Source organism: Tyto alba, unplaced genomic scaffold (genome assembly GCF_018691265.1).
Source record: "Tyto alba isolate M040663 unplaced genomic scaffold, T.alba_DEE_v4.0 Super-Scaffold_21, whole genome shotgun sequence".
Taxonomy (NCBI): Eukaryota; Metazoa; Chordata; class Aves; order Strigiformes; family Tytonidae; genus Tyto; species Tyto alba.
The window spans coordinates 16685091-16710759 of NW_024881295.1; the positions used below are offsets into that span (position 1 = coordinate 16685091).

General features: G+C 49.5%; 2 protein-coding genes across 6 annotated transcripts in view; one reads left to right on the top strand and one right to left on the bottom strand.

The window, feature by feature from the left end:
- Window positions 1–25669, top strand: part of CACNA2D4 (calcium voltage-gated channel auxiliary subunit alpha2delta 4) — a 130210-nt gene that overhangs the window by 75608 nt on the left and 28933 nt on the right.
- LRTM2 (leucine rich repeats and transmembrane domains 2) lies at window positions 1362–24614 on the bottom strand. 5 transcript variants are annotated; one of them, XM_032986037.2, is made up of 6 exons: window positions 23773–24614; window positions 12971–13102; window positions 11353–11514; window positions 7051–7641; window positions 4678–5169; window positions 1362–1678 (listed from the first exon to the last, which is right to left on the bottom strand). In XM_032986037.2, the coding sequence occupies exons 3-5, from the start codon at window positions 11417–11419 to the stop codon at window positions 4715–4717; spliced, it is 1113 nt and encodes a 370-aa protein (XP_032841928.1). In that variant the 5' UTR covers window positions 11420–11514; window positions 12971–13102; window positions 23773–24614; the 3' UTR covers window positions 1362–1678; window positions 4678–4714. The 5 variants fall into 5 exon arrangements, with proteins under 5 accessions (XP_032841928.1, XP_032841925.1, XP_032841924.1 ...); XM_032986034.2 differs by lacking the exon at window positions 1362–1678 and adding an exon at window positions 13611–20344 and having other exon boundaries at window positions 3013–5169; XM_032986033.2 differs by lacking the exon at window positions 1362–1678 and having other exon boundaries at window positions 3013–5169.

The following is a 25669-nucleotide window of genomic DNA, read 5'->3' on the forward strand; positions in this document are numbered from 1 at the left end:
AGGGTGGCCAAGTATAACAGTGTGAGTACGGTCGCACAAGGGTTTACTTGTGGTGGGGTTTAACATCTTTTGTGGTTCCACACACATCAGGATGAGCTTTTTTTCACAGAAAGAGTATGTGATGAATTGTGTATGCTTAGCACTGAAGGTGGAGAAGTGGGGAATTTAAACATCTTAGCTGTGTAGGATAGACATAGGCAGTGAACAGCTGGCAGAGAGACTCTTTTAGCTCTAGGGGTAACAGCTTGTGTACTTGGGGGTGCAATAGGATTACATAACAATTTCTATTCATTTCAAAATAACCTTGCTTAGGAGGGTCAGGAATCTGAAGGTGTAGGAACCCATAGCTCACTATTTGTTACTGTTTTATTGAACATTATGCTCTAATTAAAAAAAAAAAAAAAAAAAAAAAAAAGCTTTTGGAATCAAATTTGACCTGAATATATCTCCGTTGGCTTCTGCGTTCTTACACTAGGGATTAATTTGGCCCTTTCTACTTTTATGTAATGAGCTGATTGCCACAGTATCTTATCCCTGTTACACAATCGCCCTTGTCTGGCTGTGTCCCTGGAGCACTGTATGTGTGTGTTTCTAGATCTAGGGTCTCACCTTGACTGACTGTGTATTTAGTCCTACAGCCTCATCCTGACTACAGCTCCATGCTTGCCTAGGACTTACACTGATATAGTATATGCGTGTGTATATATGTATATACTTCCTATCAAGTTCAAACACTATGAACAGACAAGCACACATGTATGTGGGAGTTCAGGGGCTTTTTTGTTTGGCTGTCTGTGTCCCTGCAGTGTTTGCTTTTGCAGGTGGTAGGGGAGAGGGGGAAGGTTACGATCAGAGATCTCATTTAAACAAGAAAGAGCATAGGAAAATACATTCTTTATTATTCTTCTGTAACAACAAGCCAGAAATATAATATACCTTTAAAAATTTTCTATCTCATGCCAAAGAAACCTCCATTCAATCATTTTAGAAAATCTTGTTGCTCTCCCTCAAACAGGAACGAAAAGAAAAAGAAATTACAAGTGCCGTCTATTCCCTGCAAGAAATGTGCCTGCCTGTACCACAGGTGGGTGTGTGGGGAAGGGGAGCAGAAGGGGTGTTTCTGGTGGCTCTGGCAGCCCCTACGTCACCCTGGCACATGTTGGACCCGCCGGCTCCAGAAGACCGTTTCCTGAGGGCAGGCACCCCGGCGTGGCAGTGCTACACCTGCCTGCAGCAAAGGGTGCGTTCCGGGGGATTCCCCCCATGCCTGCAGGGAGAACGGGAGCCCACTGCCTGGGTACCCAAGAGCACCAGGTCTCGTTCTGTATCCAGCATCCCACAGGAGAGCTTTGTTTCTGACCACGCTGGGTGCCATGTTCCACAGAGCGCCCGTGGGCAGTGCAGCAGCTCAGTCACACTAGTTTTCCATGTGTGCTAGGGAACAGATGAAGAGCCTAATTGCAAACAGTGGTATAAAGAGGGCATTTCCCAGTGAACCTTGTTACTCTGCGTGAAAGAGGACAGGTCCTTGTCCTTCCAAGCACAGTATTTGCTTTCCAGTGGGACTTCCTGTAGCATCCATCCGTCATGTTTCTTAGGAACTCTCTTTTTTCCCCTTTCCTTGGTGGGTTTCTGAACATGCAGTCCCTTGTCTAGGATTGAGATGAATCCAGACTTTCTGCCTCATAAATGAAAACAAAAAGGAAAGGATGGGCAAGGTCATCATCAGCCCCACATCACAAGATATAGAAAATATTATTAGCAACAAAGAAAAAATGGTCACGGCAGGAGGAGGTCTCAGGGAAAGTGCAGGGAAAGGAGGATTTAACCCCTTTGGCCCCTGCATTGTCCCCTGCCTCCCTCCCATTAATTTCACCTCTAGTCTATCCCCTTAAAAACAATCTCTCTCACACTCTCTTGCTCACTCACACACACACACACACATACACGCACACACATGTATAGATCCCATTTGTTTTGTGCAATATTTCACCATTATTTGATGCAAGTAAAATATAGATCTATAAATATACCGCTCTGACTCAAGTCCCATTTCAAGTATGATTGCGGAGTCCAGTATGGTAAAGGGAGAAGTTCCCCTGAGAGGGAGGCTGGGGAGAGGTTTGGATCCAGCAGGCAGAGTCTAATCCTGGCTTGCTGGGAATGTGGAGCAGCAGTAACACGCATACAGAGTCTGCAGTGCACCAGTTCTGCCCTTCAGAGCGGGCTATGGTTGCAGCAGATAGGATGGTTGGAGTGGCTATACAGTGCACGGGGGAAGAGTCCTTCCTCCTCACATCTTGCCAGCCCCCTTCCTCCTCCTCTTCCCCACAAGCAGTGTGCTGGGAGCGGGGGGACAATGTGTGCACACACTTGTGAGTGGACTGCTTCTCCCAGTCCTTCTTCCAGGGCAGCCTGGTCTGCTTCCTGAGGAACATCCTCCCTTGTCCCATGCATCCCTGTGTCAAAGAGAAGTCGTGCCAAAACAGTCCAGAGTATCCTGTCTCTTTGCCTCTGGTGGCCCTGGTTAGGCCAGAGGGGATTTTGCCACTCCAGGCTTTGATGAAAGACTCGTCATTGTGTGCCCGTGGGTCAGTACAACCACCTGTCTGGGACCAGAAGGGGCAGAGGAGCCAGCATGCATCGCTTCCATAGGGATCCGGCAGCAGGGAGCAGGAGGGCTGTGAGATGTCTGAAGGCATCGGGATTCAGCTGGAGCAGGGGGAGGAGGTGACGTGCCCTGGCAGGGTCCACCTGCAGTGCGTGCTGGGCTCTGAACACAGGTTGCTAGCGAACCACCCTGCAAAGCTGGGCTGGCTGCCAGCTTGTTTCCTGATGGCAGGGATCACACCATCCACAGGCACTGCGGATGCACGACCTCCAGTGTCATCTTCCTCGCCCAGGAATACCCACTGTGACGGGTTAGAGCAGGTTACCATGGCAATATGCGCTCTCCCCTGGAGACAGCATTTTATCCCACTTCCAGTGATACAAAATGAGTCCTTATGTTGAGTTCCTTTTTTTTTTTTTCCCCTCTTCTTTTTTTTTTTTTTTTTTTCTCCTGTCAGGTCAGAAAGAGCTAAGACTAATAGGAGGCACTGCAGTCTGAGGGCTTTAAAATCTAGTTGGGGGAAGTCACCTGATGTGACAGTGGCAGTGTGCGCAGTTGTGTGGGGGGGCACACTCACGTGCAGCTATGGATGGCAGTGAACACAGCGGTGATGGTGAGGGGATCGTATGCAGGCTGTGCTGCCTATTGTGCTGGACACTTCCTGGGCTCTCCCACGTGTGCCATGCTGGGGTCCAGGCTTCAGCCTTCACCTCAAGACCCTCCAGAATTGTGACCCCTCTCTTCAGTCACCCAGCTGCATAACCCTACTCCATACACTGTGCTTGCCCCTCTGCCAGCCATGCCAGCCCTTGGGTTGTGTGTTGTCTTCTCCCACCACCTTCCCCTGGGTTCTCACTGCTCCTCAGCATGGCTTACGCTACCGAGGCTAATAAGCCACCTCCTCCTCTAGTCTTTCCTGATAACCCACTTCTGCTCTGCCAATCAAACATTTCCAAATGGAGGCTTCATATCCTTACCCTTTTCATTTCTCACAGAAAATATCAAATAGATAACAAGAACAGACCTTATTTTTTTCATGCTGTGTACTTATTTCCACAGACTCATGCTGTAACCTTAATAACTTTGCCTCTCTCCATCCTCTCATGCCCTTTTCCACTGACTCTGCACTATGGCTGAGATGTTTTTGTTAGCTCCTCGGTGTCAGGGTGCATGTGTTTTGTCTGAAACAGAACGTGCCATGCACTGTTATGATGAGAGTAAGGTAAAGTGCCTGAATGTATTCACGGGTGCACACAGAGGGCAGATCAGCACGGGCACATGTGGCTCTGCATGTGCAGGTGGGGTGCCTGGATGTCTGGAGCTGGGACTGTCTGTGTGTATGTGTCTGTTGGGATCCAAATGAGTCAGTGTGGGTGTGTACAGGATGGCTTTGTATCTATAGCAGATGGTGTGTGTGTCAGGTCGCAGATTTGGACTTGTCCAGGATCAAAAAGAGGGACACTGTGCTCCCTGGCAGCATGTTAGAGTGGTACAGGTATCTTTCCGCCTTTAAAAGTGAAAAGGGAAATCTCCCCCTGACTGTTGTCATCCCCTAGTGACCTTCCCTCCCTTCTGATGTGCTCTCAGCAACACTGACTTGTAGGGTGGGCAGCAACTTACTGTCACACAACAGCAGTGACCCTAACAGCGAGGCGTGGACACTTCTGGTGTCCTGCTCCTCACACAAGCTTTCACAGAGCTGCTCTTTCTGTGTGCAGAGAGCTCTTGACAGGATACAGGACGACTCAGGACAGAAGCTGAGAGGATGACACAGGTCCCAGCAGGTGCCAGCTGCCTCCACAGCAGGCATGCAAGGGAAGCTCTGTGCAAGGGCATGAGGCACAGCAAGCACTCGAGGTCTGACTCTGCTTTATTTGTCTGGGAGGGCCCAAGGGTGAAAGGGCACAAGATGGGCCTGGGGCAGAGGAACAGAAGTTGAGCCAGGTGCCCTGACCCCCCCAGAAGCATGTTGCACTACTTGGGTGAGTGGAGCAATAGCACAGTCTGTCTGTCTGTCTGGGAAGATGTATTTTGGGAGGACCCCATGCTTGACTGCTCTCAAGTACCTTTGTTCATTGCTGTCCCTTCCTTCCTAGAAGAGTTTCATGCCACAGAAGAGATTTGTTTTTGCTCTTCATGTTCGCCTTCTGTGTCACCCATGAGCGGCTGCCTCTTCTTCAGCTCCCGGTGGTACTTGGCCATGAGGGAGGCATAGATGCAACCATAAGCAGCTGCCACCACCATCATGATGCAAACAATGCCGCAAACCACCCCTGCGATGATCACAGTGCCAATTGCCCGGCGCACGCTCACGGGCCTGTATCGCTGTTTCTGAGGACATCCCACACTGGGCTCCACTTCTGTTTCTGGGCCCGATTTAGATTTGGAAGGAGTTGGGCTTCCCTTAGTGCAGGGTGGGCCAGTATTGTCCAGCACTGTAGAGCTGTTCTCATCATCCAGCTGGGAGCAGTAGTTAAACATTTCCATGGGCACCATTCGCATATCCTTCCCTTTCAGCTCCTTGGGCAGGGTACAGGCCAGCTGGTCAATTTTCCCACCTGTCCCAATAGAGATAATAAGAGTGAGTTACAGCTTCATCCTGATACAGAGACAGCAGAGCTAGATCCTCAAGTGGGTTAAGCTCCTATCACTCCATTCACACCTGCTAAGGATTTGCCCTACAGAAGTCAGGCATAGCAGCATTGTGGTTATCAAATGGGGAACTGCTTTATTATAGCAGTGGGGCTATAAAATTCAGTCCCTCATGCGTGAATGCATTGCTGAGTAGAGAATATTCAGAGAACTTCTCCCATCCCCAAAAGACAGCCATGATCTAGTGCAGGGTGTTTCTAGAGTTCAAGGGTGATGGTGAAGTCAGGAGGTGCTGCAGACCCCATATCCTGCCAGATCCTCAGTGGCTGTCAAAGGTAGAGGGAGGGAGAGAGGAACGTCTGCTCCTCCACACACTGAGCAGAAGGAACACACATGGTATCCCTTAAAATGAATGTTTTGCCTAACTTGGAGACATTTTGCTTGCTTTAGCTCTCCACAGCCGAAACAGCTTCAACCATGGCAGCTGACTGGGATGCTTCTGCCTAGGTTGGATTTGACAGGAGAGCTCATGGTGCATGATATCTGCACAGGCATCTTTCAGGCCACGACATGAAAGCCCTCTGAAACTGTCTGTTAAGTCAGCCTCATACTGTTTAGTGAGTTATGTAAGTGTCAGTAGAACCATTTTAGAAAAGGAGAAATTAAAGCAAAAAGATAGGACCAGGCTGTATCTTCTCAAAATAACAACAGACACACAGTCCCATCTTCTAACGACTAATCCCTCCCCGCTCTGTGAAAATAGTGACAGATGTTGAAACAAATGCTTGAGCAAGTTTGGGCAATTTCTTTGGAAGGGAAGAAAAAAGCAACATTAACTCCATGTGCTTTCCATTGACTCAGTGATATGAGAGTCAAGAAAGAAAACAAACCAAAAAAAAAAAAAAAAGACGAAAGTGGCACTTGTATGCTTGTTTGATGCTGCTCACACAAATGCATATTTCAGACTGCAGTGTAGCCATAGGCATAGATAATCTCTTTGCAGCATGGCTGTGATCAGCAGGGATGTGACAGCTGACTCTTGCTATTCACATGATTTGAGACCCTTTCCTACTCATTGGCTCCAGCGACAGAAGGTCAGGCCTTCAATCGTCATTCCTGTAAAATGTGACATCTTTCTTTGAGTCACAGCTCCTGAAAGCGTGTCATCCCATCAGCATTCCTGCTAAGTGATATGTACCTCTCCAGCATTCCATATTTTGAGGAAAAGCTGGAAATACATACTTGTCAAAAACTGCTTTGTTTGAAATGATGATTTTGTAGCCAGTCTGATTTGGGGCCTGGCTTGTTAATTTGAGCTTTAGTTTGGCTTTGCCAATATTGCAGTATTTTCCTAAGTGCCACTGCTTTCTGTGGTTCTTTTGTCGAAAGCAAACCTAATGCTTTACAGCCAAATCTTTCCTTTAGTTCTCCCAGCCTAAGAAAGATAACGGTATGATTATTTTCAAGCGTGAAAAGCCTTTACTCTCTTTAGGCAAAAAGGGTGAGGGAACCTCATAATCCTAAAATTTTGATGCTATTTGAGGAAAGTTGTTTCCTCTCTCAAGAAAATAAAAAGTAATCTTTCAGATTAGAAACAAAACAAGGAAATAGGAGATCTGGGGCTGCAGAGGACTTCTCAGCCTAGTAGTGTTGCTCTGTGAAGGTGCAGTGGCACTAAACTGTTAGCATAGTTGCACAGCCCTCATGCTCCTTGGCTAAGATCTGGCATTCAGATCAGCCTGACCTGCCAGATGTATCTTCTCATGTTTCTTCCCTGCCCGCCTTTGTCTGCCTTTCCGTGGAAGGCCAGCAGTTCTGCACTTGGTTCCCGCTGTGCAAGCACCTACCTCTGTAGGAGAACCATTCCATCCAGTGCTTGAAGTCTCGGAGGTTGCAGTCGCATTCCCAGGGGTTATCCCCAACTTGGAGCTGCTGCAGGCTGGTTAGCGGTTCAAAGGTCACCCTGTCCAGGCTCTGCAGGCGGTTGGACCTGAGAGAGAGGGAGCGGAGAGCAGGCAGGTCGTCAAAGATGCCCGAGGGTATCTGGGCCAGGCCGTTGATGGAGAGATCCAGCTGGCGCAGCAGGGCTGTGTGTTGTAGCAGGTCCTTGTCCAAGGCCCGGATGCTGTTGTTCCTCAGCCGGAGCTCCGTGAGGTTCCCCAGGTCACTGAAGATGTTCTGAGGGAGCTGGTCCAAGAAGTTGTTGGATAAGTCCAGCCTCTGTAGGGCAGAGAGGTTGGAAAACACTGCTCCCGGCAGGATGCTGAGTTTGTTGTTGAGAAAGAGGAAGGTCCTGGTGTTTGTGGGGATGTCTGAGGGGATGGAAGAGAGGCCCAAGCCACTACAGTCCACTTCCAGGTTGCCACTGTTACACTTGCAGGAGGAAGGACAAGCAAAGAAGGACTCGGCAGCACATAGCGACAGCCAACAGCCAAGCACTGGTAGGTGAAAAGCAAGGGAGACAGAGTGCATGTATTAGAGCAGTGCTTTCCCATCCGCACCCCTCGCTGCCTTGAGCACAGCTACAGCTGCAATATGGCCCTCACAGCGGGACTCTTCGCTGAAATGCCCTGCAGTGTAATGAGCTTCCTCACAGCTACATCCTTTTAATGCTGGCCTGCACCCTGGCAGCATGACTTTCCTCTTAGCCTTTTTTTCATGAGCAGGCATGTAAATATCCTTCCAGTTTCTTGAGGAAGTTAGAACAGTGCACCCCAGAGGACTTTGCTGCCAGATACTAGAGGGCTGGAGCCTGTCAGAGGAGAATGGAGCAGAGAGTGATGGGAAGTATCACCTCTGATAAAGAACAGCTCTTTCTAAAGAGTCAGGGTTGAGTGAGGAGAGACAGGTATATATTTAAGAAGCTCTCTTTTTTCAGAAATAAACACATTAAGAAAAATTAAAACAAAACATCCTACATCTCAGTTGTGCTCCACAGTTTGAGTCCTAATCTTTGTGATAGATCAGGCCCAGGACTAAGTTAGCCTCTAAATCAGAGTATCATTTGCTTTCCGTATCCACAGTGTGTTACGTGGGCCTTGTGGCAAGAGACTTTTTTATGAATTAGATTACATTACAAAGGGATGACCAAGAAAGCTGTTAAAAAGTAACAAGGAGGCCCCAAACCACTGGATACCTGGTACTTGCCATTGCTCTCAAAATTGTTTCTGAATCCCACAGCAATAGCCCCACAAGTATCTCCTCTGACCAAGATTGCCCATAGCAGTGGAGATTAGGAAAAAAATTGCAGGTTGGTAGTTAAAGAAAGGGGTGTTAGGAAAATGCTTAGCTAACACACCCCCCTTTCTCCTGCAGTGTCTCAAAGGTAAGGTTGGACAATCCACAAAACAGATTCTTTTAGAGTTGTTGTGGATCACCATTCCAGACATGGGTCCAGATCCTGTGAGTGACATCAAGGCACTAGTTACCAACCCTCCCTGGGAGCCAGTGGCTTTTAAAACTCTAATTTCTGTGACAAAGAAGCATGAGCAACAGGAAAGCAAGCTTTGTGCCTCCTGTCATTAGAGGAGTGGGAGTTATGTTTAAGCAGACTATGTAAAACATTTGCATCCTTCATCTTCATTCCTTTTGTGGAATTGACATTGGTTTCTTCAATGTGGGAAGCAAATTCAGCTCCCTCGCTGTTTTTTAAGGTGACAAGTTTGAGCATTTGACTAAAACTGAGACAGGTTGGCCTGTATGTCATGCCCTGTTCTCTCCCTTTCTCGCTTTTATTCAGAGAAAGCAGTCGGTTGGGGTTGGTAGAGTCTTTTTAAGGGTGAATGGTAGCTAAAGTGGATGCATTTATTGTCTCACCATTCTTTCCTGGACTGGAAACCAGATTCTTCTGTGTTACTTTTTCCAAAGTACCAATAAACAGTGTTTTGTTTCTTAACCCCAAAGGAATTGTGAAAGGACTGCCATAGGAGAGGGAGCTGGTGGAGACCCATGCTCTGGAGAAGCTCTGCCTGGAACAGCTCTGCAGTCAGCCGTGCTCTTCCTCTCTTCCCTCGCACTAATCTCTCTAGAGTTTCTGACCCCTAGCCCATTTTTTTTATATCGACTTGGCTTCTGTCAGCGATGCTGCCTTCATGAGCAAACCCTGTCATGCTGCAAAGGGCCTTTTTGTGTTCCCGGTGATCCTTGTGAGACTTGGCAGATTTGTGGGCTGCTGGCCTAAGGAGAACTACACCATCTGGGTCCTAAGCTATATGGCTTTATTAAGGACCAAGGGATAAGTGTTCAGAGTGTCTCAACTCTTTTTTTATTTAATCCTTCTTCCTCAATTCCTTCAAGAATCTTTTCCTGTCCTACAGTTGAGAGCTCAAGTGTACATCAGCCCAGGCTGTGCCAATCTGTGTTCTCTTTTAATGATAATTATGGGTCCTTATGGTGAAACACAAGAGAGCTCTTTTCCCTGAGCACCTCTGTGCTTTCTTATCATGCAAAGGCTGGGGTCACCAGCAGAGATGGCCATGAAAGCAGACCATAGCCTGTGGACTGGCACAGTGCAGGTACTGTCTGTCTGTCCGATATTTAATTCCATTCACGCTTTTGTTGTAGGGAAAGAATTAAAAGAATGGGAGCTAGAGTGGGGAAGGGAGAGGGCCAAGAGTCACTCAAGTGACCCCGTCTTTTCCTGGATGCTTAACAAAAGTACAGTATTAATAATAGATTGACAGTTGTGATGATAACACTTAGTTGCTTTGTACACCAAGAAAGTCAAGGGCAGACAATGTGTAATGGTATCCAGATGGCATCCTGTTCAGGACTTATCTCTCAAAATGCCTATCTGCCACCAGCCTCAACTGGGTGGCTGTGGGGTTCCACCAGTATGTATGCTGGCAGTGACTGGTAGGAACAAAGTCTCAGGCAGCTGGCTGTGGTTGTGTTCAGGAACTGGACTTATGCCAAGTTTCTGCAGCCATGTAAGACGTGCCAAAAATGTCGTCTTGTTACCCATATATTGCTTTGTACTCTTGGAAATATTTTACTAAAATCATAGAGAGATAAAGATCTGATTTCATTTTCAGTCCCTGCAAGAGGTGCATCCACTGGGATGTGAGCTGAGACCAAGAAATTCATTGCACTGGTTAGGATGCAGCTCTATGGGGAAGAGAGACAGGGAAGCAATAGATAGAACTTGAAGCTGTTTTCCAGCCCTAGAGAAGGATGAGTAGTACGTGTTTTTGTGTTAGGGGAAGATAAGTTACTTTGTGGGGTGTTTGGTGACTCTAGCAGGTGACAGAAAGCTGATCCAGGTATATCAGATTAAGTCAAGACTCAGTAGCATTCATTACAAGTAATTTATACAGCAGTCTAGTCTGTGAGGATGGATTACAGAGAGACCTGTTTTCTGAAGAAGGAAATAATTCCCCCATCTTCTTACAGTGGCAGCCCCAAATTGATCAGGGGGGCAGGAACAAGGGAAATGACAGACCTGCTCAGTGCCTGGGCATGCAGTAGTGATGGACACTCTCCAAGTGCTCCCTTTCCTCTACTGCAGTCTCCAGATGCTTCTCTGAAGTGCGGGTACATGCCCTGTAGCCCCACATCACCCCACCAGTCTCTGCTCAGCACTCAGGGATACTGTAGCAGATGCCCTGGTCCACTGGGAAGATGCACAGGCTGAACTTTTACAGTTTAATTTAAAAGAGATCTTCTTTATTTACTCCTTGATTTTCACTACATGTGGCAGTGCCCAGTAGGAGAATTCTGCATTCACATCCTGCGTTCCCTTCTAAAATCTGTCATGACTTCTGCTGTGAAGAGCTGGGAGCCTTGCTCAGCAGCCTATGTATAAACCCCTACCCCAGAAAGGAGTCTGCAGCTTACAGGATGCCGACATGAGAAATGTTTGGGGTGGATCTTTGTGTGGTGGTATCTGTCTCACTGTTTCTCACCTGCCAGGCCCACTGGAATTTAGAAGCAATCATCAGTTACTGTCCCACTTTAAGCCCATCTTCAGCTTTAGAGTCTTGCTGTCCCTCCCAGCTAGCCTGGCCTCTAAAGGCATCAGGAATTAGTTCAAACATCTCCATTCTTAGCTGTCCCTCTCCCCTATTCTTAACCCTGATGTGACCTATTTTCTTTCCACTCCCTTGACAAACAGGATCATCGTACTTAGCATCTGAGTAGGCATTACTTACGACAAGCCTCTTGCCAGCTCATGAGGAACCTGCTCCTCCACCGGTGGCCAGCAGTTGTAGGCAGCATTGTTGTCTTCTCCAGCGTGTCTTCACATCCACCAGCCAGCCTGGCACACGGCCCCAGAGGGAGGAGGAATGACCTTGTAGCCTGCTTGCCCGGTGCTGGAAGGGTAGAGCAGAGCGGAGCGGGTGAGAATCAGTTCCGTGGGTGCAGGACATGGGGCCGGGCTCAGTGTTGTCCTTTCCCCTCCCCAACTAGAGTTTTGCTTTTGAGGCATCAGGTCTGCTTTGGAGGAGAGATGGAGGATGTTTCAGGAGGCATGGCATGACAAAGGTGCAATGTTAATTCACTTTGAACCTTGCAGCGCAGAAATAAGTCCTGATTCACCTAAGCGCCGGAGACAAGCCTGTGCTTGACTAGCCTGCTACGGTAGCTACATTAGCCTCACGCTCAAGGTTAACCTGATGAATTGCTGAGGTGACCCTGCCAGGGTAGCAGGCTCCAGCTCATTCCCTCCTGCCTTCATGCAGGCTGGTACCACCTGTGCATCCTCTCCCTGACGCACGGCTCAGGCTCACTGAGGTCTGGGTGCCAGCGGCTGCCAAGCCGCTTCTGCTCCCCCTGTGTTCTCTACCAGCACTTCCTTTCTGTTTTAAGGTAAAATGGATGTGGTGGCTAGAGCAGGGCTGAGCAGAGCACAGCTTCAGCTTGGGGATTTCACACTGCAGCAACTGCAGGAGCTGAAGAGCGAGTGAGCCTCGGAGGAGAAGGGAGGACCTGGGGCGGGGGAGACTGAGTGGGAGTGTTGAAAAGAGAGAAATTACATCTTAATTAGAAGAAGGAAAAATGCTCAGTCTAATTAGAAACCCAAAGACCATAAACTCTCCCCTGACAATAAGGGACTGACAACAGGTTCCAACTTCCCTCTTTCTTCCCTTTTGGATACAAGCAAGCAGGAAAAGGGGAAACACCACAGACCCTCCTGTCCCCATGCTTGCTCTCTGACGTGCCACCCACAGTCTCGGGAGCAGTTAGATGGACACATTTCAACCAGTGTACAGAAATAAACCATCCTCCATCCCCTCTGAGGGGCTCTGACAACATCCACAGCCGTTATTTTAGCTGGGCGCTGCACTCCCACCGGGACACTCTCCCCACACACGTGCCAGCTGCTTCCCCTCCCCCAGGCTCCCATGGCTGATTTATTTTATATTGGAATGTAAACCACCAGGAAATATTTAAATTAGCATCCTGATGAGAAAGATGAGCAGGTTCAGTGCCTGCACTAGTACATTTTGCAAGACTATTTAGATCATTTCCCCAAATGCCAATGCACCAAATAGATTAATACCTTTCACAGCACCGAAACCAATCCAACATTCACCCACTGCAGCCCCCCACTCTCCAAACCAAGCTGGAGCCCTTTCCCTGCAGTCCCCACAGAAGGAGAAGCTGCAACAAATAGCTGTCCCCATTTGGTGCTTGCATTCACCCTGGCTGAGAAGGAGACTTTCAGCCTCCCCCATATCAATGTCTCCGTCCTAAATGCCACCCCTGAAGTCTCCCGTCCCTGGCTGTTGATATCCACAAGGAGGATGAAAAGCCACAAGCACTTACCTGGAGGGGCTCTGCCCGCAGCCACTTCCACCCGACTCCCCGGGCACTGCCCAGTTACAGCCTCTTCCTTCCCTCTCCCTCCTTGACTTTCACTCCCCAGCAGCAGGCTTTCCGTGTGCTCTATTTAACTCCCTACAGCACAGGAATAAACGGCAGAGTTAAGCTGACAGCCACAGAGCCTTATCTGCCTGCTGGATAGCGGGAGTCGATCAGCTCCAAATCCCGGTGCTGAACGATCACGTCCTTGCTCTCGGCATCAGGGGCTGCCTGCCACGCTCCGTCTTTCCCTCTTCCCCACCTTCACTCCATCTAACTTTGTCAGCGTTATAGATAGCTCTGTTCCTTGTGCTCTTGCCTTTTGGCTCTGTTTTGTAACACCCCATCTGTATCAGCTGGCTCGGCTCCAATCAGGGGGGCTAAGCTTTTTTTTTAAAAAAAAAAAAAAACAAAAAACAAAAACACACAACAAAACAGCTTCCATGGGTGCTTCATGACACGACTTCCCTCTGCAGTGTCCCCTGTGCCCAGGCCCCCACTCAGGCCACGGGCTGGTGTCTCCCCCACCCTGCTCGCTGCTCTGTGCAGTGCAGCCCCACCATCCCCAGGCAACGGTGGGGGACCGAGCGCAGGGCTGGCATACCCAGGTGCAAGGACGGTGACGGGGTCAGGGTTTCTACCCCTAAGCTCCTTCTGCTCTGGCAGTGCAAGTCCAGCTCTTGCACTCGTTTCTGGTACCTCATGGGCGCCTCTTTCTCTCAGGCAGAGCCAAGGCTCAAGCACAGAGTGCAGGGTGGGAGGAGCAGCCGTGTATAAATAAGCCCTTTCCCTATGTTTAGAATTTATTACAGTGCATAGAGATTAACACCTGTTCAGGCTTTAACGCTGTCTCCTGCGCTGCAACATGCACAAAGATGGAGGCGCCCTGATAAACCCAAGATTATTTTAAAAACATGTCACATAAACACAACACTCCCCGCCCCATAGATAGCAGACACCCTTTGTGCACTCATACACATGTTTCTAAGACTTAAAAACAGCTATCTTCATGGACGTATGCAGATACAGTCACCAGTCTAGCTTACATTTACAAAAGTGTGCACAGAGTTGGGCTTGCACATGTACCAGGGTCTCTTCTGTGACCCGTACTTATCAACATCCATGTCTGGCGCAAAACTGCCTGCTTCTCCAATCATAACATATGCTCAGGTGGCAGAGCGGTAAATTTGGAATAGGTAGAGGTTCCTGACTGCTGAAGTGCAATGGGCAATGAGCTTCTGCACTTACACCTTGAAGTAGTATGTTGATGGAGAAATTTTAATTCCAAGGATCCAGAAAAGCCCAGTTTGTCCCACACATCTATTGCCCATAAGCGCATTAGACCCTTAGTGATTAATATTCTGCAGCCAGGAGAGAGCAAGGAGGCAAAGAGGATTTTTGAGTTTCTTTTTTAAAGGTTTTCTCTGACTTGTCTTGAATTCTGACTTAATTAGCTGTTTTACTGTGGCCCAAGAGATGCCTTCTGCTCTGCAGAGCACCAGGCCAGCTGCACTCACTGCCGGCGCAGCACTGGGAACCCTGTAGTCCTGGGGCAACTAGCACCTGCCCACACCTCAAGGCTCTCCAGAGCACCACCGTATCTGTCTGGCTGCTTTCAGCCTGGCAGCCGGGGACTTCTCCAGCAGCAAGGACTCTGCCAGACGTAGGAGTGCCCCCCCATACATCCCCAGCCCAAGCGGAGAGGCGTCATGCCATCCGTTGAGAACTAGGGTAGCACGGCCTGAGTTTGGGGGCTCAAGGCTGATCTGCATTGCTGGAACTTGGAATGTTCTGAAGTCACCCAAGGGCTCCACAAACCAGGCGTCCGTCTTTATTTTAGGCTTACTAGCTGGTTCCTTCTCCCTGGAGCAGCATGTCAGACAAACGCCCTGTGACCCATGGGACACAGTGTCCAGAGCTTTCTTCCACGTGCTGGGAGTTGAATTTCTTTTCCAGATTCTGGAAGAATTAACAGGGAAGCCTGTGGGGCTGGTGATGGCCTTTTCTTCTTGCCGTTTGATATAGGACAGGAAAAGACAACTTTTTTAGTTTCAGCTCAAAGCAACAGAATGAAATCATCCATTTCTGGCCCATGGGCTCCAGTGGCCAAAAATACACTGAGCTGAAGTGCCACTTGGACATTTGGCCTGCTGTCAGACTCTAGAGGACTTTCTAATGAGGATTCCCCTAATTAGCTTGAACAGGGTACTTTACTGCTTTGGGGGGATGCTGAGGAGTTTGTAATGACTCTGCCGCACTTGCCAGGGCACAAAGCTACAGCAGGCACTGTCACTGTCTTGTACTTTCCTTCTTCCTGCCCAGACACCAGTGATGTTTGCAGTATCACTCTAAAGCCTTAGCTTTCATAAGTCAGGTCCCAAGGAGCACACTGTGAGGGTGGGGAGGGTTTCAGTTTACTGCATCCACATACTGTTTTACTAACACTTCCCAATTCTGTGACACCTTCTATCCAAAGCTTTCCATCTGCTTTACAAATGGCTGTTACCGGGGTTGTAGGTGTTGTTGTTGTTATTTTGTATTTAATGACCTGCAGAAGTAAGGCTGAGATCGTAGCCAGTAGTGCCTCTGCTCTAGGTAGGTGGATAAAGCTATCCCATTTTCCAGACGAGGACACTGAGGCTAAAGAGACAGGTGACTGTGTCACTAGGATGAGTCTTAGTCAGAAACAGAGCCCAGCAACCTCTGTCTGATTATCTCTCCTAGTCCTTTGCACTAACTCTTGAATCATGGCTCAGGGATCAAACTCCATTAACAGCCTGGCTTATGAGCATTGGCAGGGCATGTGGGTGACCTATATTACAAAAGGGTAGGTAACAGAGGCTACAACAGATGCCAGCAATAAATTATCAGGAAGTACACGCAGACATTCATCCCTCCCCCACACTCTGTTTGACAAGTGATGGCAAAGTCCCTTCCCCCTTTCCAATGTTGAATTGCTTTAGCCTTTATCAGAAAAACATCAGGGTGAGGGAGGGCATGGAGGACACTTTAAGGAGATTATCTTTTTTTCCTCGTCTTTCCTTGTTGCTTTTAGGATTCTTGTTTATTACTGTCACCCATAATGTAAGGGGACAGTGGTACCCCAGAGTCCAGTGACTGAAGCATGTTTGTTCCTTCATCAGCCCTTGAGGGAGAAGAGTTGGTACACAGAGGGCAGAGAGACACAGCAGCCCTGATTACAGGAACTGAAAGTTCATGAAGTAACCTGACTGATGAGTGCTAGTGGGGAATCACGCTCCTGACAGTACCACAAGTGGGTTTAGATGTCATGAAGATGATGCTCATTCTTGGTCCCCCACAGACCTGGGTCAGTCTAGCAAATTACTGACCACAAGAGGTCATCTTGTCTCAGCAGCAGCTCCTTATTTCTTGTTTATTTGGACTGCAAAAGCACCCAGAGGTGGCAGCCACGCTCAGCAGCACTGTAGAAACACAGAGTGTGTGTCGCTGCCCCAGTGAGCTTCCAATCTAAATAGCTCGGGGCTTCATTTCCAGTACTTGCTGATTTATTAACACATGTGTTCAGGATTCATTAGTGCTGTGATGTCACAATCAATGGGAAGCACATTTTTAATTCACACTAGAAACCCAGCTGCAGAAGAAATGGTGCCATCTGACTTGCAGTGATCGATCACAGCTAAGCAAAACACCTCATACAGAAAGCTGTAAAGTAAGTAGAAAGTGTGCAAAACCCACTCAGTACGGTAAGGGACTCTGACACATTCCTGACTTTGTGTGAATAAAAACCTCACCCTATTCTCTGGGATGTGAAGAGGTCAAAAAGCTTCTTATGTTCGGAACAACAGTGTGTAGGCACCTCTGAAATGTAAATGTGATTGGTGTTTAAAAATGTTTCCTCCCTAAGCCCCTCCAAAAAAAATCTACTTTATTCCCATTTTACGGAGGGGTAAACTATGATAGAGGTAAAAATGACTGCTGAGTTTGGCTGGCTGAAATTTCAGCTGCCCAGCTATTGATACCTCATCGTGAGCCCACATCAGTTCTCTGCTCAAGATTTTCAACGCTGCCAAGTGCAGTGCTTGCACTGGATCATGTGCTCTTGTAAATGTTCTCCTGTCCTGCAAAGATGATTTGTAGGGTTTATCAAAGTTACACAGAATAAAGGAGTTTTGGTGGGGCTTTCCTAAAGTTTCCTGATGGGCCTGTGGCAAAATCAGGAGAGAAACCATTTTTCTCGATTCCTCCTCTCCTGTACCTTAACCAGGAAACATTATTTGCATCCTAAGCCTCCCTGACCGATGCACGGTACTGAGACTGGGAGATGTTGGAGGGGCTGGAAATACCAAGGGCAGCGGGCCCCATCAAACCATCTGAGAAAGCACAGAGCATCCGAAGGGGACCCAGGGCAGATAGCACTGGTGGGAAAGACCCAGATTGCCATGGAGAAGTGGGATTCCTTGGGAAGCTGTGGAAGCAGGTGGGGAGACCGGGATATCCAACACGGGAGTGACAGGAAAGTCCCAGCACAGCGAGAGTGCGGCATATGGAGGAGGCCCATAGCAGCAGCAGGAGGAGAGCTGAGGGGGCAGTTGACAGGAAGAAATCCAGCCATGTGTGTGCCAGCATCTTCTCTGAGTATTATTGAATGCGACAGACCACGTGCATGTTTCCTCCATGCAAAACGGAGGCAGCTGAGAAGGGAAACGGGTGAGGGAGTGGGAGAGGAGCTCAGAGGAGGGACACGTGAGCTGGCTACCCAGTTTCCTTCTCTTTTTCTTGCCACAGAGTGATGTTTTTGTTCTTCTCACACTGTTGGCAAAAATTGGTAACTGAGTGAGATGTGGAGGGGGGTTCTACATGAAGACTGAGATAACATTTTCTGATCCAGCCGGGAACAGTTGGCTGTGGGTGGTGGCTTGTCACCAGCCCTGCCAATTCTAATCCAGATCCCAGTTTTTCTCTCAGCTGTGGAGTGAAGAGCCTTCTCTACAACTTTAATTTCCTGCAGGAGTTAATCCCATGGTCAGTAGTAGCTCAGGCCCTCAATCCTTGCAGGCAGTCCCTTGACAGAAGGACTGTGGCCGCTCCTGACCCAGCAGGTCTGAGGGAGGCACCCTTCTGCTCCCAGTTCCTCCTTTACACCCCACGAGCACCCATCAGCTCACTGGCATTTAAAATGCTGCTCCCCGCCTTCCTGCCAAGCCTACCTCGGGGGTGTGGGTGGGTGGTACACCCGAGGGAGAGGCTCCAGGCAGAGAAGGAAGCTTGGTGGGAGAATCCTGGTTCTGTGATCCTCATTCCACTCCCCACCCCACATACAGGTATTTTCCGCACTTCTTAGTTGGATGGTGATTCGGATCCTGAAGTAATCTCTTTTGTGTTTTTATGCGGGTGGTGTTCAAGAAGGAGGGTATGTATGGGCCTACATTTGTAAAGGATTCTCTGGGGGCTCAGAAATTTTGAGATGACCCAGTACCTTCCCTGGGGCTCTTATTAGGGGCAAAGGATGCAGCAGATCCGTAAGAGGAAAGGTGCCAGCCTGTCTGAGAGGAGAGATACATTTACATGCACCGAGTAGTAAATGGAGGTGCAACAATTTAGCAGTGAGACAGAAAAATTTTATTTATTTAAAGTTGATTTATCAATATAAGCTCTCAGTTCACAGTTCTGATCCTGGAGTGCTAGGCTAAACATCTATCGAACAGTACAGCCAGACTGCCAAATCAAGGGGTTTCCAAATCAATACCAAGAAACTCCTGTTATATCATATGGGGGTCAAGGCACCTCAGCCATAAGCCTTTCTCCTCGTGCTTCCTCATTTCTAGAGTCAGGCGAGCTTCTGCAAGCCTGGGTGACCCTGAGCACACAACATGTCCCACACCTGCTTGTTCACTATCATTCTTGTCTGCATTAGCTCAAGAACTGGCTCTGCCTGTTTTCATAGTCTGTAGTCTGAAATATGCCAGGATCCCAAGATCACTAGCCTTCCTAGTGCTTTACTCTTGTTACTTTTGCTTCTGGTGGAGAAGCCAATGTGATGGAGACCTGCTGCCACCTGAGCGGCTGAGTGAGAGAGTCCCTCCCCCTCTCCCTCACCCAGCACCCCGGCTTCCCTTCCCCAGCTGCCGGCCTCTCTGACTCAGACCACTGGCTACAAGGGTAGCGACTTCCATTTTGACAGTTGGAGGGGGAAGAGGAGGTAGAAAACACAGTGGGACAGGGGAAGAACTTCACTACCATCTCACTTCACAAGTCTGTGCACCGGGTGTGTTCACAGGGGCAGGGATCATCCGTGCACGCGCAGCACTGGGGCAAAGCACAAGATGCTAGCAGTAAAAATCCTCTCTGCTCTTATCATAAGGGGATCGGTGACCCAGCACGCACACAGCTCCTGGCAAACCTCCCAAGAAAAGGCTGACTCTCATCGTTTGCACATGATGCATTTATACTGAGCTCTGAAGAAAGCCTTTTTCTGCCTTAGTGAGTTGCATAGATCTGTTTCACTTGGTTGCCACTGTGGCGCAAGGTCAGCAGTGCTACCTGTTAGAGAGAGCCTGGAGCTCTTCTTCCCCCTCGCCCCCCATCACCTTCCCAGAGCATCCAAGAGGGGCATCCCCACAAAGTCCACACAAACTGCACTGAGGATCTCTGGGACACGCTTACACTCTTTACAAGCTGGGAACATTGCCCATAGCTCAACAAGATGTGATGACAGCTCTCACAACCCAGAGCTCCAGCCAGGATCCTTGGATGCATCTGAGTTAGCACACACATCACAGCCCCATGCTGCAGAGCTTGCTGAGGCTGGGAGAGACTGGGAAAGGTCTGCAAATCTGATGTGACTTCAGTTTTCTGGAGGGTTTGCTGACACAGAAGAGATATGGCCATGGCAACGTTCACATCCCATCAAAATCACTAAATGCAAGTAGTGTGGAAAGCCCAGCCCAGCTTCAGCTCCTCTGCCCCCACACAAGACACCTCACAGCAAAATCGCAGCAGCAGTACACCCTGCTTTGGGGAGCACCAGCAGCAGAAAGCCTCACTAAGTGTAGAAAGAGAGCCCAAGTAATGAGTGCTAAGTCAAGTTGCCTCTAACAGCTCCTCTCCAGATTCAGGATGTGGTCCTGATTCTTTATTCCTTGTGTGAGGCCGTGGTCCATGGGGAAGGAAGCTTCCCAGCTTCCCAGACTTCTTGGAGTGACGAGGAGCATGGCAGCAGGGCCTGTCTTCAAAGTAACAACCTTTGCTTGCAGTCAGTCGTGAAGTTCAGACTTGCATGGCCCTGCTGTAAATTTAGGACTCAGTCCTTCCTGTGATAACTGTGAGGAGTTGCAGTCTATAAATAATGGAAAGTCTCTTGTTTTCCCATTCATAAAAAAAAAAAAAAAATCAAGAAAGTGTCATTTTATTTTTTTAAAAAAATTGCTATATGATAAAATATGCCATTTGGCTTGCAAAGCCAAGCTCTTAAATGTGAGTCAGTACCTCCACAACCTTAATTCAGTCACTTGCATGTATGCATTACAACACAGCCTTTGCTTACCCGAGCAAGTACAGTTTCTTTTTTTTCACAGGACCCTGTCCCATACTCAGTGCAAAGAACACATGATACTCAAGCTAACAATGAGGATGTTGTAATAAATAAGGCTATTTTTATATGGTCAGCATTAAATATTAAACCAAAGTTTTGACAGGTGGCCACAGTCTGTACATTCCTAATTTTGCCGGTACCCAACACAAGACCCTAGGGGCCATTTTGCTGAACTGCTGAGCACTCACAGCTGTTTTCCAAAATGCTGGCACCTTAGCCAGCAAACTGGTACAGTCTCGAGGACTCGATGGCACCAAGAGCCAAGAGACCCCAAGCTCCAGTCCTGCACCAGCTGCTCCTTCCCTGTGTGGCTAAAAGGAAAGTCTCTTTTGCCTTCAAAATCAAGGAGTATACCCACTGTCTCTTGCCTCATCAGGAGCATAAATTGTCTATCATCAGCTACGAGGCAACTGTAGCAGCGAACGTCTTCAGAACACCACAAGACAATGAATAATGATGTATTGCCTGCAGGGCTTGGATGGCAGGCAGTAAACAAGTAAAATGGGCACACACTTTGCAGTACCAAAAAAAAGAAAATAACAGCCTACTGCTTCACTCCCTGAGCACTGTGTAGCTGGTGCACTGAATGAGGCAGCTTATGAAAATACAGCATGTGATCCTACCAGCCAGGACTGCAACCCGGTGCAGATGGCATGCTGCTCCCAATCCCAACATTTCCTAACTTTCAACTGCTTGTTTTTGTAATGTGAATAAAACTGTATTTCATATAATCCCACCCTTTGCAGTCTGGAATTGAACCGGTTCATGGAAAAAAATACTTCTTGCAATTAGGATATCCTCAGCCACAGAAAGCAATTTTGTGAGCCAGCATTTTGGTAACGCCATGTAAGGAATAAGGTATGTGTTACAAGGTATTTTCATGCAGTAGGGACAGAGACAACCCAGGACTCCGACTCCAGCTCCTTCTCACAGAGAACTGGAGTGTGTGTCATGGTGTAACACCCTGGAGCATTACCCAGCTGGCAGGAGCATCCCAGTATGGTCATTTGAATTACGGCTTGAGCCACCCAGGACTGGGACAGATGTCAAGCGGTGTAAGAAGCAGCTTGTAACCAAACATGGCAAGTAAAGGAAACTGCCTGGTCTCTTTTTCAAATCAGCACCAGGCAAGTGCTGAAGAGTCACCAAAGAACTGCCCAGAAATGCCCTCCTACAGCCTTGAGCCTGTCTCCATCCTGTTCCAGCTTCTGCTGCTCCCTGGATGCTCTTGTCCAGGTATCCTCATGGCCCTGTGCTGCTGCTGGCCCTCCCTGCTGCACCGAGATGCAGGTCTGCCTTCATCAGGCTTCTGTGGTGTTAAAGAGCCTAGAAAATCCTTCCTGCATCATTCTTAGAAGAGCCAGAGGAAGGGCATGAAGCTGGAATAGCTCAGGAAGATATCCAAGCTGGGAGTGCACCTTGCTAGCATGTGGCTTTCACTTTGCTGGAGGCAAGGGTAAAGCTATGATCTGGTATAAGAATTATGTAAGAGGGATTCCCCCCTTTCTCTTTGCAAACAGCCCCTTTGCTCAGGATTTGCCATAATTCCTCCAAGTGAGCAAAATATGCTAACAGGGACTGCACTGATGTCTGACAGGGAGACAACTCCCGCAAGCCTTTCGCTCATGTGGAATAATTCCCTTGCAAATATTGTTTGCCCACAGCAGTTGGAGGAAGATCCACCCCCCGCCCCTCCACAGACCCAAGCAACAAAGCTCAGAAGAAAAACGGTCTGCAATTCTGGAAAGGCAACCCCTCCTCCTCACTGCTAGAAATGTCCCCTCCTTTGTGACAAGTCCCTGTGTGCCTTTAAGGGTCCCCCTGTCTTTTAAGGGTTTCCTTCTTTAAACCCTGCAATAGGAGCTGCTCCAGCCCTTCCCCAAATGAGATCTTCATTTCTCCCTCCACCCCTGAGTGGCAGACCAGGCACTGGCAGCACAGCGGTGCTGTACCCCACACGCTACCGTTGCCATCGGGGATGCGCTGGACGTGGCACATTCTGGCTGCCTGACAGTCCACACGGCGGGCCTGGGGCCCGGCTCGGTCATGACCTGGTTGGAGCAACAGCTCCAAACATCCTCTCTCCCCAAACCAGGAGAGCTCTGATTTTACACGTCTCTCTTAATTATGAGATGCAGTGGCAGTAATAAACCGGGCAGGCAGAGGGAGAAGGCGGCGGCAGAATGCCCTGCGTGGGATGTATGTGTGCACGTGTCTGTGCATGTGTGTATATGCACACATGTATATATGCACACACACATACACACATGCTAATGCTTACATATATAGCCGATATAACCCTTATATATATAGCCCATATATAAGGGACTTCACATCAGCTCATTTAGGACTTCATCCTCCCCCCTTTCCTCTCAGGTAGGGCTGGAAAAAGCTGTGAAGTTTCTCTCTGCCCTGTTTCACCTCCACCCTCGGTGCCGTGCCTTCCGCCCAAAAGTTCATAAATTGCAGGCTCAGCCTGCATCCGCTGGAAACAACTTGGGACTTATTTTTGGTTCTACTTGTGACACGGCATCCTTCACTTCATGTCCTGTGGTTGTGTCCGTGAGCTTTGTGTGTGAAATTGTACATGCACACACACACTTACATGATATACACCCCCCTCACCCTAAAGCTGTGTATTGAGTGCTGGACCTGTTCAATTTTGGTCCTCACTTCTCCATTTTAGATTGTTCTTACTAAGACAGCTGAGACCAAAATGATACCCAGCAGAGCCACCGGGGGTCAGGTGAGTGGCACCTCACATGCTGGCCCCTCTCCCAACCCAGAGGAGGGGACAAAAGCTGAGGGTCACTGGGAGCTGCCCAGTACCCGGTCACCACAGCCCCAAGCGCTTAGCCTCAAAGCTGCACCTGAGCTGCCCGTGCTGCAGCGAAAGACACTGGTGCCATTCGCAGCTGGGAGAAGTTGCTCCCAGCTGCTCGCCCTGAAACTGGACTGGAACCAGTACCAGCAGCCTCTGCGGCAGGTTTATCCTTCTGCTTTATCGGGAAGACTGCTGCCCGTCAGCCTCACACAACCGGGACTTGTGCACCGTGCCGTCTGGCAGGCGGTGCTGCCCCTGACCACCACTCTCCTCCCCGGGGAAGCCGGTTCCTGGGGGGCAGCTCCTCTGATCTCGCATAGCCGGGGAGAGGAGAGGGAGTAAATACAAAAGAGAGACGTCTTTACTTACCTCTCTTGGGCTGGGCTGGACCCTCCTATGAGAACGGCAGCTCTTCCAGCAAACCTGGTACAATCCCAAAGCAAATCCAGCAGAAAGTCCCTCCGTAGCCGGCTGGGCTCTTGGTGGACCCTAGCTGGCAGGAGACCCTCCTAGACAGCCGCTCGCCCTGCGCGGAGGGAGGGCAGAGGAGCCGCACGGCGAGATGGCAGCGTGGGAAAGGGACTGTAATCCTCCGTAAATAATTAATGGGGGGAGAGGGAAAGAGAGAGAGAGGCGAGAGAGGGAGCGACTGTGCGCGGCAAAGTGACAGCTGGGGGTACATCTGCGACGGCAGCAGCACACGCACAGGAGCGCGCACAGACAGTGCAGAGGAGTCACCCCGCCAGGCAGGCAGGATCTGCTCCGAAACACCCAGAGGAAGGAGCTCGGGAGGTTTTAATTTCTCTCAACCCATCCCGGAGAAAGAGCAGTTGCTGTTAGTCCCACTCTCTCCCTCCTCCCCCCCTTGCCGCCATCCCTCTCCGGGTGCCGGGAGCTGAGGGGCTCGAGGAGGGGTGAGGAGATGCCGGGGTGGGGGGAGCTCCCCACAGCCCCTCAGGCGGCAGATTGGCCAGGCACAGGTTATGAGAGGAGGCACCGAGCTGAACGCCTCCTCCCCTCCCTCCGTCTCTCCGCTGCCTGGTGTAGCTGATGACAATAAACCTGGAGAGAAAGGCGCAAGGAAAAGGGACGAGCCCTGGGTTTTGTATAGGGGTGAGGCGAGCGGCTGCAGCGAAGGGGAGGCAGCGGAGGAGAAAGCGTGGGGCTTAGGAGCAAGGAACCCCCTTCCCACCAGTGCTCCAGGGGTGTCGGGGGGAGGCAGTGCATCCGACGGAGAGACTTAACCAAGAGGTGCCCACGGCGGGCTGGTCGCATCCTGCCTGGCCGCAGCGGGCGTCCCCAGCAGCTGAGCACGCGGGCTGCTGTAGCGCTTCCCTGCTTGGATGCAGCACGTCCCAGTGTCTGTTTCCTTGGGGATTCAGGGAAAACCTGAGGAGTGCTGGTAGGGGGTAGTTGGGACAAGGGGAATGGGCAAAAGAGAAGAGTGTTTGCACCCACAGTTTGCTCCGCTGCATTTGGTGTGCAGCGGCGAGAGTGTGCTCAGCTGAATGTCCAGCGCAAGCGTTGGGTGCCGTTACATCCAGGTTACATCCACGCAGTGACAGGGGCACCCCCTCCCCAACACAGCCTGCTGGTACAGGGGTGCAGTAAGCCCCCAAATCCAGCCCACTGCCTCTGTCAGGCTTCCCTCTGTGCTCTCCTGAGGGCTCCTGCAGCCTGCCCCTGCCAAAATCAGACCCCTCGCTTGCCTTCCTCCAGCTTGCTGAGGACCTCGGTAGGTCACGTTTGCAAGAATTACTCTTTTGCTGATCCAGTATCATAAGCAGGCTGCCCTTGATACCGGCTTTTTGTTTGTTCTAAGTAAAATTTTGAGTGGGCCAGCTCCACTGCTGACTTGAGTGGGAAAACAGGAATATTTCAGAAATAGGGAATGGGGAATGCAAATGGACAGTATGGGCAGGGGTGCTCTGCTGCTCTGGCGCTCTGGCACCTTCTTCCATTTGAATCACGGGTTTTATTTAACCATTGGCCCAGCTGCCATGAAAACAGGTTGTGAATGGCAAGGTAAATCTTGATAAGCACTCTACAGGATGTAATCTTGCAACTCTTTGTTATACCTTTTTGTCATGTGGCAGGCCCAAGAATTAAACCTTGGGGAAAGCTCCTTATGAGAACAGCATATAGACAATCAAAGAGAGAAGCCAGGGGAGGCAGACAGACAGAGAGACGAGCAGAGGATGAGCTAATGGGGCAGATGTGCTCAACAGAGGGATGGACAGGTGGAGGGGGAGGCTCTCACCTCCAC